Raw genomic sequence first — 13,141 nt, 5'->3', positions numbered from 1 at the left:
AACTGGAAAACACTGACTAAATTTCTTCCAGATAATATGACAAGGCTGACACCTTCCTTCTCCCCCAACCCAAATAAATAAATATACATATATATATACACACACATATATATGGATATATGTGTGTGTGTATATATATATATATATATATATATGTACACATATATACACACACATATACACAGTACTTCTTAAGCCTAGCTGCAAATTCTTGAAATTAAAGATTAGTCTTTAAAAGTTTAAAACTGGAGCTGTAGCTCTGAGGTACAATGCTTGCCAAGTATGAGGCCCTCGGTTCAATCCCTAACACCATAATAAATAAAGTTTAAAATTAAAAACAAAACTACACAAAAACAACAAAAGTAAAAAATGTAGACTACAGATTTTCTTTACAATATATATCAATACTTACTTTTATTTGGCAATACCACAGTACTTCATGGACAAATAAATTATAGTTTCCCAAAGGGCCAAAGCTATAGAAAAAAGTCAGATATTTGACTGAGTCCTCAAGTAACAGCCTGCCATTTCCCTTCTCTTTCCACTTCTCATCTTGAAGCCTTAGGCAAAAAACCTCTTAAGGGGCACTTTTACATCAGGCAGAGAAAACATGGGAGCATGCATTCACAGAAGCTTCCAGTTTTCTTTTCTAATGTATTTCCCTGTTTAAAGGGGGCAGGGGCAGGGTTGGGAGACATGCAGGTCAACACCAAATGCTCAAGTTAATCAATTTATGCATGAGCCAACCAGCCCAGAAAGGATCCTTTAAAAAGGTAATAACTCTGTACACCTCAGAACCAGCATAGTACAGAATTTTTTTTTATCATTTGCAATTTTAACAGCACAGGGCACATGAATGCCTATGAAAACACATTCACCTTCCCCACTTCGAGTATTTAAGTTAGTTTGAAACCTAATGAACTCCAAGACTAATGCAAAAGTCTGAAACTGTCATTTTTATAAGACTTTACCTATACCTCTATAATAAATTTAACATTACCTCACACAGATCAACAATGATAATCAAAATAAACTTCATAAATCCAAATGGCTTTACAAATTTCCCTAATGAGAATCACAGGATTTACCTGCGTTACAATGACAGGTGATAAGTCTTTCAAGTTCTGGATATGGGTTAGCAATGAGTCCCTTAAGGAGGCATGAGAGTCTGTAGGGAGCTCATAAAATGAGGTCTGAATCTTCATCTTCATGGTCTGTGCAGCAAAATAGCATGATTCCACATCCTGTCGGATCTGTAACAACTGATCAGAAATCTCCCAGGCATGAACCTGAAAGCAAATCAGATAAAGATACCTTTAAGAAAATTACATTTCTGTCAGGTATGGTTGCACATGCCTGTAATTCTAGCAGCTCAGGATAGCCAGTCCAAGATCAGCCTCAGCAACTTAGAAAGGCCCTAAGAAATTTAGTGAGGCCCTACCTCAAAAATAAAAAGGTTGGGGATGTAACCCAATGGTAAATTGCCCCTGGGTTATATCTCCAGTACCCATCCACTCCTGCAAAAAAGAAAACTACTTTTCTAAATAATTTTAATGTCATACAACTTTAATACATATGTAAATATATTTAGACAAAAGTATAACCAAAGAAAAATCTGACAAACTAAATTACCCACTAATTCAGCCAATATTTCAAACTACATTGTTGCAGGCCCTATTCAACAAAAATTGTCTAAGATCTCTGAATTCTAAAACATGAAAGCTATCAACTGAATCAGCAAATATAATCCTGCTGATGAGATTAACAGTGGGGGGGGGAGCATATGAAGAAAATGTCCTAAAAGTTTCTACTACAACTAAAATGTCACTATGTAACTTCTAACCCTACCTATAGGTTGGCTGCTGCTTCTCTTTTTCCACATAAACAAGTTTTGCTCACTCTGAAAATTGAGTCTGGAAGCTGTTTTGTTAGTATACCTATAAACAAGGAAATATATTTCCTATTGGTCTCAATATGCCTACATTTCAAACTTTTTGCCTGAAAAACAGCAGAAAAAAATATTGCCCCAAGTAAATATTTCATATACTTCAATTATTTTTTGGCGTATTTACATTTGGCAAAATGTTATATGTGTTGCTCAGTAATTATCTCACAGAATAAAATAAGTTTATCTATAGAATATAAAGAACAAAAGTAAAGAATTTGGTTTCTAATATCAACTCACAAATTATAAAAGGGAGTCCTATTTTAAAGATAACTTTAGGAAATAAATCATGCAGCACAGGAGGCAATTAATTGCCGGCTGATAAATTCTAATCCAATTCAACACAAATGCCTCTTCATAGGATAGGGCTAAAACCAACTGACAATACAGACTGAAAAAATTTTCAATCTCAACGTGGGAACAGAGCCAACTATGAAGATCATATGGCTTTTCCAGTCAATTTCTTATGAATATGGAGCACTTCACAAGTAATATATAATTATTCTTCAAGATCTTTCCAAAGAGAGATAAGCAGCAAGTCAAAATCAGAAATGGGCAGAATAAACAGGCAGTGCAAATTCCTAAAGTAAATTGAAAACAGCCCCTGAATTCCACAACTCCAGGTTTACTAACATAAAATTTAGCTTTTAATCACATAAACTGGTGGAAAGTAAACATGAAGCATTAACTTCCTTCAAGACACAGTTATTTTATTAATTTTGGGGCATTTTTTTTTTTTATCCCTTAGAACAAAATACTCAACAAATGTTTAAATGCATTGATATTTCACTGTTAACAGCAATTGTCCTTCCTCAGGTAAAAATTTTTCCAGCCACAATATATTTAGCCATTCATTATCTAACTAGTAACACAAGCACATCTATGATTTAATATGCATCAAAATATACTTATTTTCCCCAAACTCATTTTTTAAATAGCAAAAAGAGTCTATGAAGCTTTGGAATCTCTATAAATATTCTCAGAGCAAATTAGACAGCAAAAAATATTTCAAAACTAAGTACTAGTTGTCATCTCCAAAGTTATCTTAAAGAATCCCAAAATTTAAGTGGATGGAAACCAGCCAGTGATATCTATAAGACCTTTGTAGTTTCAGCTTCAGTTAGAACAGAAGCAGAGGCAAACAACAGGGTATCTAATGGATTCAGGAGCCAACAGGGTATTCATTGGGAAGTACAGAGAGCCAATTTGAGCACTGCAGTTGAAAATGAAAGTGTTTCTACCAAATCCAATGGCAGGTAAATGGAAGAGACCTAGAAAAGATTTAAAAGGGAATGAACAATCTAGTCTTTATAAAACCTACAAACTAAAGAGTCAGGAAAGTGACCCAAACCAAGAAGAAATTACTGTAAAGAGAATCAAAATTATACAGAAGTTTGAGATGAAGGAAGAAAAACAAAGGGGAACAAAGGAAATCTTAGAAATCAAACCATTATATTTTAACTACTACCCTAAAAATAACAGAAAAGGAAGCCCTATGAAGTTGGAAATATTATACTTAATCGAGACTATTCTACATGTTCAGAAAAACTAATTTCACAAAAAATAAGCAACAAAAGTCAAATGACATATACTACTGTGGGAACAAAAAAAAGAAAAACGAGCAGAAAACAACTCCTACAAGGAATGAAGACCAGAAAAACTAGGTTACTATTTCAAAATGAGCCAAAAGACATTAAGAAAATGATATGAGATATAAAATAGCACAAATGAGATAAAACACTCAGGGAAAAAATGAGAAATTAAAGAAAAAAATCACTTCAGACATAAAAACTAAATTAGGAGGAATTTTATAAGCATGACCAAACACAGCAGATAAGTAAAAAGCAAAGCTGTATTTAACCAAAAAGAGAAGAAAAGAACAGTTAGTGGTACATGTCTGTAATCCCAGTTACTTGGGGAATGGTTCCAGGAACCCCTCAGATACCAGGTTCAGAGCCAGACTGGGCAACTTAGCAAGACCCTGCTTCAAAATAAAAAAACAAAAAGGGCTGGGAATATAGCTTAGTGATGAAACACCCCTGGGTTCAATTCCCAATATCAGAAAAAAGAAAATGGAAGAATGCACTGAAGATACTAAAATAGAAAATCTGACAAAGATGTTCAGTCAAAATTTGGTGAAAGTCACAAATTCTTACATGCAAAAATTCAAAGATTATTATTCCCATGAGTCCTTCTTAAACAATCTTCTAAAATAAAGAACTTCAGAAAATCATAGTACCTACAGAGTTTGTCATCAACATAAGGACTGATGGTGAATATTACACATTTAATTTAAGGACAACTAAAAGTAAATGAAGACCCAAAAGAAAGGGAAGGGGGTGGGACTGGGGATGTAGTTCAGTGGTACTGTTTACCTACTGTTGCTGGGTTCAATCTCTAGCACTGCTCAGGGAAAAAAAGAAAGGAGAAGAAGGGAGGGGAGGAAGAGAAGGGACAGGATGGGACCGGAAGAGAAGAGGTATATACTGTTGGCATGCTCTGACAGTTTATAGCATAACTATTAAAGAATGAGGGGGAAAGAAAAGTGCTGGGGAATGAGATTGATCAAACCATGTTTTGTGCATATACAAATGCAGCAATGAATTCCACTATGATGTACAATTTTAATACATCAACAAAAATTTTTAAAAAAAGAGAATGAGGAGAAAAAGAGAGTAGATGCAAAAATTAATTTAACTGCTGGGCACAGTGGCACATGCCTATAATCCCAGCAATTCAGAAGGCTGAGGCAGAAGGATCACAAGTTCAAGGCCAGTCTCAGCAAATAGCAAGGATCTCTGGCAACTTAGTGACAGCCTGTCTCCAAATAAAAAATAAAAAAGGTTGGAGATGTAGCTCAGTGCTTAAGCACCATAGGTTCAATATCCAGTACCAAAATTAAACAAACAGAACTGTTTTCAGTGTGTAGATGACTGGTGATGGTGGTAGTAGTACTAGGATGGTTAATCTGAGGCATCAGGCATTGAATTCTAATGGCATAAAATAACTGAATAATTATGGGATATTCTATTTCTACCACCCTCTGTGTCTTTGAGAATCTGGATTTTACAATGGAAGAAAAATATATACAAGTCATATAGAAGGGCTTTCAGATAAAAATCATGTTATGCTGAATTTGAATCAGAAATATCTATATGGGACTTGGGGTATTGCTTGGTGGTAGAATATGGGCTTAGCAGGTATGAGACCCTAGTTGTTCAATCCCTAGCACGCTCCACCAAAAAAAAAAAAAGAAAGAAAAAAAAAAGTGCAGCGGTGGGGTAGGAAATATCTATATGAATTCATAAGGTAGTATCTTTAAATGAATATTATCTATACACCTATTATTTATATACCTACTTTCCCATTCAGATACATGCACACGTATGCATGTACATGCCAATATATATAATTTGTATTTTAATTTCATATATACAATATATTAAACTCCCTAGCTCTATTCACTGAAAACCCTAAATACACTATCCTACCCAATCACAACTGCATCCCTAGTGCTCATGTTGGGGTCTTTAAATTCAATTTCCCACTAAAAGAAACTATTCCTTCTTGAAGGAATAGCAGATTCAAGGTCTGAAGAAGGAAGTAAGAAAGAATGAGCCTGTGATACAATTTGTGACACTAGAAAGCAAGGAAGCTACCTACTTAGAGTCATTTGAAAAGTACTTAGGAGGAACTGGCCAACAAACAGGACCAACTGGCTTCAGCAAGGGATTTAAATTATCACATGGAGAGACATGGTGACCATTATAATTAGATATAAACTCAGTATCTTACAAGGGGGAAATCTGGCATTTATTCTGGCTTTCCTACATAAACCATACTTTTGATAACCTAATGGTAGACAAGGAATACTTTATAGAAGTAGTCTATCAAATAAGTAAAAAAGAAAAGATATTTAGAATATACTGTCACTATTTTGCAACCCACAAACAGTGGTTGAAGCAACATTCTGGGACTTGCAAAGTTAGATCAAAAGCAGCTTTGGGACTTTTGCCTTGGTATCTTACACATTACTCTAAGGAGAGAACTGCCATGTAAGAATTCCATACCACCCTGCTGGAAAGAATATGGAGGGCTGGGGAGATAGCTCAGCTGGTAGAGTGCCTGCCTCGCAAGCACAAGGCCCTGAGTTCAATCCCCAGTACCGCAAAAAAAAAAAGGAAAAAAAAAAAGTTGTGGGAGGCATTCTGTATATTCCTCAAGAGATTCTTTGGGAAAGAAGCCCTCATGGCCCATAGCAGTAACCTCAGTAAATCACTTTAAAAAAAAAAAAAGAATATGGAAAGGCCCTAAAGACTACCTGGAAAGTGAGTTGAGGACCAGCTGGGCTCAGCATCCTATGGAATTCCAATCACAGTGTCAGGCATGTGTATGAAACTGTCATAGAACCTTCATAGACCAGGCCATCCACCAAATGGATGCCTCAAAGAGCATAATCATAAACTACTAAACTCTGATCAAATTCCTGACCTACAAACTTATGAGATAAAATAAAATGGTTTTTAACTCACTAAATTTTGGGGGTGTTTCACAGTAGAAGATAATCAGAACAGACAACCAGATATGTGCCTCCTAATGAAAATGACAAGATTAAATCTGACTGTCTCTCATCAAGCCTCTAGATCCAGCTGCCAATATACAGATATCCTTTAGCACCCTTAGGGGATTAGTTTCAGGAACCCCTCAGATACCAAAATCTGCAGATGCTCAAGTCTCTGATACAAAATGGTACAGAACTTGCATATAACAGACATATCTATACTTGTCACTCATAAGTGACATAATCGGCAATAGATTATTTGCAACATGTTACAGTGTAAATGATATGTAAACAACTGCTGTAATGTATTGTTTAGGACATAACGACATGAAAAAATTCAATATACGTTCAGTACAGACACAATATTTCTTTCCAAATATTTTTGATCTGTCGTTGGTTGAATTCTCAGATGCAAAAACCCAAGGATATAAATGGTCAACTTACACAGTAGATTAATCTAGCATCATGATTACATAATTAGCAAAATCCAGACCAGGAAACCCGCAGAGGTCAAACGGGTCAGCCTCCTCAACAGATAAACAATCTACAAAGAGAATCTACAGATTAAAAGACACTCAAAAAGCATATTTAAAGTAATAATAAAAATGGCAAGACTCTACCACAAAGTGTGGGAATGTCTACCTGTTGAAAAAACTATAAAGAAACAAAAATAAAACATTACTCTAAAAGAAGAGTGGACTGGGCACAAAAGCGCACGTCTGTAATCCCAGCAGATCAGGAGGCCAAGATAGGAGGATCGGAAGTTCAAAGTCAGCCTCAGCAATTTAGGCAAGGTCCTAGGCAACTTAGCAAGACCTTGTTTCAAAATAAAAAATAAGGGTTGGGGATGTGTCTCAGTGATTAAGCACCCCTGGATTCAATCCCTTGTACAAAAAAAAAAAAAAAAGAAATAAAGAAGGAAGGAAGGAAGGAAGGAAGGAAGGAAGGAAGGAAGAAAGGAAGGAAGGAAGGAGGGAGAAACAACAAACAAAAAACAATAGTTACCTTATGGAGAAGAAAGAAGTTAAGTCAAATAGGGCACAAGGAAGACCTTAGGAAAGGCCAGTAAGTGCTATTTCTTGACCTGTGTTGTGGCTATAAGGACATCCATATATAGTAATTCACCAAACTGTACATTTGTACTGTGTCATTTTCTGCATCTATGTTTAAAAAAACAAAATAACAACAAAACCAAACCCTATATATTGCCTATTAAATTAAACTAGTATGACGTCTTTCTCCCTAGTGAAATCTGTTAAGACACTAGGTCAGGGCCCTTGTAAAAAGTTCACTGTGGGCCAGGACCATGGTATGTGCTTGTAATTCCAGCTATTTAGAAGATGAAATTACACTCAGTTATACCCTCAACCCACAATTAACTCTGCCTCTTGCCCCCTAGTACTGGGGATTGAACCAAGGAGTTTTCTGCCTCTGGGTTACATTCCTAGACCTTTTTTAAAATTTTATTTCGAGCTCAGCACATTGGTGCATGCCTATAATCCCAGCTACTTAAGAGGCTAAGACAGGAGGATCACAGGTTCAAGGTCAGTCTTGGCAACTTAACAAAACCACATCTCAAAAATAAAATTTAAAAAGGACTAGGGATGTGGCTCACTAGTAAAGCACCCCTGAGTTCAATCCCCAGTACATACATACATATATATAAATAATTCTTTTTAATTTTGAGATAGGATATTGCTAATAAATTGCCCAGGCTGACTTTGAACTTGAGATCCTCCTGCCTCAGAACCCTAGGTTGATAGGATCAAACGGATGTGATGTTGCACCAAGCTGTTACCTGTATTTTTGACTTAAACATTTCTATCTTCTTAAAAGTTGACATTTCACTGCCAGGCACTTTGGCACAACCCTATAATCCCAGTGACTCCAGAGGCTGAGATAGGAGAATCACAAGTTCAAGGCCAGCCTCAGGAACTCTGTGAGACTCTGCTAGGGATGTAGCACAGTAGTTAAGCACCCCTGGATTCAATCCCAGTTACAAAAAAAAAAACAAAAAAAAAACCCAAGGGCAGAATCAAAAGACAAAACTAAAACTATTTACCTTGGGCAAACTGGTAAACTTGTAGGTAGAGGTGTGAATTGGTAAATGTGGGGAATAGAGATATAAAGAAGATGTATTTTTCAAGCGCCTCCAGTGATATTTGAATTTTTATTGTTTGTTTTCTTTCCTTTCCTCTTTTTTTTTTTTTTTTTTTTTTTTTTTTTTTCCTTTTCTTTGGGGGGTTGGGGGGGTGGAAGGGTGGTGCTGGGGATTAAACCCAGGGTCAAAAGCCTACTGGGCAAGGCTCTTTACCATTGAGCTATATCCTCAGCCCATTTTATTTTTGAGAGGGGTCTCAATAAGTTGCTTAGGGTCTTACCAAGTTGCTGAAGCTGGTCTTGAACTTGTGAAGATCCTGCCTCTACTTTGCCCAGCAAATATGTTTCTTTTGTATTTATTTATTTATTTACTTACTTACTTAGCACCAGGGATGGAACCCAGGGACATTTTATCACTGAGCTATATCTCCAATATTTTTTGATTCTGAGACAGGGTCTTGCTAAATCGCCAGGCTGGTCTCAAACTTGCAAGCTTCTTGCCTCAGCCTCTCAAGTCACTGGGATTTCAGGGGTGTGCCACCACACCTAGATTAGAACTGTCTTTAAAAAAAAAAAAAAAAAAAAATTGTACTTTTTTTTTTTTTTTTTTTTGTGGTGCTGGGGATTAGAACCCAGGGCCTTGTGCATGTGAGGCAAGCACTCTACCAACTAAGCTATATCCACAGCCTCAAAATTGTACTTTTAATATGGAAAAATCTCCAAGGTACATATTTTTAAAAATATATAGTAATATATCCTGTACATGTCTTGGAAGTGGAACATCCATTGATCTCCTCTATAAAGAGGCTCTGTGGCCTAGCCCCCAACCCGCTATGTGATTACAGCCTTTTGAGGGGCTAGGAAGGTCTTCACCAGCCCCAAGAGCATGGCAGTCATCCCCTCCAGGGACTCACTCAAGGCCACCCACAACTTCTACTGACTCCACCTGGGTTCCATGTCCAAGAACGGCTTCTGTGAAAGTACTGCACAGAAGTCATTCCCCCCACTGACCAGCATCACTAAAGGGCAAGAGTCTTTTTTGGGATGCTCACTCTCCCATTTGTGGTCATGATGCCCAACCCAGTGCACTTGGAATCCCTCTAAACTTTCACTAGTGGCCTGGCTTGGGAAGCCACAAGAAAGCAGCCTGGTAGCCAGTCCAAAGAAAGCCAATGCCAGGCCCCATCCTGATCTGAGTGGCCACCACCAACCTCAGACTTCCAGAGACACTAGCAGCTAGAGCCCTATCCAGCCTATCCCATCCTAATCCCATCTGGTAGACAAGACAGAAGTCAAGCACAGAAGCAACTGATTCTCCCCCGTCACTCCCCAAGTACTGGGGACTGAACTTAAGGGTTTGCTACCATTGAGTTACATTTGAACTCTTTCAATTTTTCATTAGGAGACAGGTCTCACTAAGTTGTTGAGGCTGGCCTCAAATTTATAATCCTCCTGCCTCAGCCTGATGAGTAACCAGAATTACATGTGTTCCACTGCGCCCCACTGCACTTGGGTTCTTTTATATCAAAACACTAAATAACAAAAAGGAAGTCAAGAGGGCCTCATTCTTTACTATCCGAGAAATAAGAGCTTTCCTGATACCCCATAACTGACTGTCTCATACAGAGTAGAAACATATTCCAAGCATCCAGCAAGAGAAAAAAGTGAAATAAATCTTGCTGTATGATTTTTCCTGTAAAATTTTTTATAAAAAGCATGAAACTTTTTAACAAAAAAAGTTTTGTACCCCATATGCTCCCTAAATGATCTAAAGTCATCTCTCTCATAGCATTTACTAAACATTTCAACTTTGATTATAACAGGATACCTGGTATTATTTCAATCCTCCAGCCAAAAACAACCAGAAAATATTAATTAGGTACTTTAAAAAGGCCCTTTCTGTAGACACTAAAATAGCTTGTACATGAGGCCACAGATCCCAGAGAGAATGGAACAGAGGGTTCAGTCCAATATTTGGTTCCACTTTTTCCCTCAAGGTATCCAATTTGGAAGTGGAAGACAAGAGTCTGAGATGCTGAAGAACTCTGGGAGGTTTCAACAGACTGGGAAAAAACTGATTTCAGAAAACTGGAATATGGTCAGGTGTGGTGGTGTACACCTATAATCCCAGTAGCTTGGGAGGCTGAGGCAGGAGGACGGCAAGTTCAAGTCCAGTCTCAGCAACTTAGGAGACCCTGTCACAAAATAAAAAATAAAAAGGGCTGGGTATAGGGCTGTGCCTCAGTGGTTAAGCACTCAAGTACAAAACAACAACGACAAAACTGAAATATGAAATTGAATTGAAAATTGGAATTCAGATGCCAAGGAAGAGGAATCCTAATAAACACTCTAAGCTTGCAGTATGGACCCAGTGAAGGAAAGACTAAATATAAATGCTACTTAATTTATGATGGAGTTATGTCCAGATAACCTTTCATAAACTGAAAAGGTCACAGATTGAAAACGTGTTAATACAGCTAACATTCCAAATATCATACTTCGTGTACTATACCTTAAATGCCCAGAATACTCATTTTAGACTACAGTAAGACAAGATCATCTAACACAAGGTCTATTTTATAATAAAGTGCCAAATATCTCATGTAATTTATTGAAAACTGCACTGAAAGCGAAAAATAGAACGGTTGCATGAGTGTGCTTTCACAACATGGTAAAGATAATAAATCACAAGTCACAAATTCCATTATGTGTCAGGAAACAGCTACACACCAGTTCTCAAAAAGCCTGAAACTTCTCCAAGATAGACCATATGTTGTGCCACAAAACAAGTCCTAATAAATTTAAAGCCTGAAACCATAAAAAGCAGCTTTTCTAATAACAATTAACGAACAGAAGAAAAACCAGAAAATTTATAAATATGTAGAAATTAAAGAGCACATTCTTGTTTAAGAATGGGAAAAAAGGCCAAGGAAGGGAAATGAGGAAATCTTAAGACAAATGCACAATATACCAAAACCTATGAGGTGCAGCAAATTTATGCTAAGAAAGAAATTTGCAACTGTATATGCTTGTGTTAAAAGAAAAAAAAAAACTCAAATCAATAGCTTAACATTTTAACTTAAGTAACTAGAAAAAGAACAAACTAAACCCAAAGTTAGCAGAAAGCAGAATATTAAAAAGATTTAGATCAGGACTAAAGAAAATGTTTCTGTCCCGTTCCCTCATTCCCAAACATATATACTAAAAAGATCATGTCTCAAAATTTAACAAACAGGTGGTGAAGGGTCTGGGGGTGTAACTCAGTGGTAGAGTACTTGCAGAGTATGCATGAGGCTCTTGGATCAATCCCCACGACCACCCAAAAAAAAACCACCCCCCAAAAAAACAACCACCCAAGATTACATGATTAACCATCAGGAATATAAATCAAAATCACAATTAGATATCCCTTCACATCCACCAGGATAGCTATAATCAAAAAGACATAAGTGTTGGTGAATATGTGGAAAACAAGATGGTACTTCCTTGAAAGGTTAAAAACAGTTATATTACTCAGAAATTCAACAAACACTAGAACATAATTATTCATTGCAATGTTACTTATAACAGTCAAAAGACGGAACCCAAATGTTGGTTCACTGATGAATGGATAAAATGTGGGGTGGGTGGGTGTGTGTGTGTGTGTGTGTGTGTACGCACGCTGCGTGTGCATGCCTGTGTGTATGTTGTTCAGTCATAAAAAAGAATGAAGTGGGCTGGTGATGCATCTTAGTGGTACCACACTTGCCTAACATGCACATGAGTTTAATTCTCAACACCACACAAAAAAATATTTTTTTTAAATTAAGGGGGGAAACAAAAATCCAGTAGGGAGGGGAGGAAATAATGATACCTGCTACAGCACTGATAAACCTTGAAAATATTATCCTAAGTGAAAGAAGTCAGTTGCAGAGAACTATAAAGTGCATAATCCCATTTATATGAAATGTCTTGAACAGGAAACTCTTTATAGACAAAAAGTGGATTGCCTAAGGCTGGGATGGGGTGGAAGAAGAGAATAAACCAAGGGGTATGGATTTCTTTTTAAGGTGATAAAACTTCTCTAAACTTGTTGGTGGTTATGGATGTACAACTCCGTGAATATACTAATAACATGTCTACATGTTAAGTGGGTGAGTTACAATTTTGTGAATTTCACTAAAAGCTGTTATTTAAAAAATAGGCAAGCCAGGCTTGGTGGCACATGCCTATAATCCCAGCCGAAATTCTAGAGACTCAGGCAGGAGGATCGCAAGTTCAAAGACAGTCTCAGCAACTTAGTGAGACCCTGTCTCAAAACAAAAGACTAGGGATGTAGCTCAGTTGTAAAGTACATCTGGGTTCAATCTCAGTACCAAAAAAAAAATAAATAAAAATATGATAAAAGTCAGGATAGTGGTTGTTGTGGAATGGGAGAAATGATTTACTGGGAAGAAGCATTCAGGAGCCTATTAGGATATTGGAATGTTTTATGCCTTGATGCTATTAGTGATTATATGTCAACATAAGTAAAAAACAACAACAACAACAAAAAA

General features: G+C 36.9%; 1 protein-coding gene across 1 annotated transcript in view; it reads right to left on the bottom strand.

The window, feature by feature from the left end:
* Nucleotides 1–13,141, bottom strand: part of Tnpo3 (transportin 3) — a 77,695-nt gene that overhangs the window by 51,324 nt on the left and 13,230 nt on the right. The window contains 1 exon segment of the mRNA XM_047560346.1: nucleotides 1,089–1,289. Coding sequence (XP_047416302.1) covers nucleotides 1,089–1,289 — 201 coding nt within the window.

Source organism: Sciurus carolinensis, chromosome 8, assembly GCF_902686445.1.
Source record: "Sciurus carolinensis chromosome 8, mSciCar1.2, whole genome shotgun sequence".
Taxonomy (NCBI): domain Eukaryota; kingdom Metazoa; phylum Chordata; class Mammalia; order Rodentia; family Sciuridae; genus Sciurus; species Sciurus carolinensis.
Note: the sequence above shows the minus strand (reverse complement) of the source record. Positions and strands in the feature narration are given on the sequence as shown.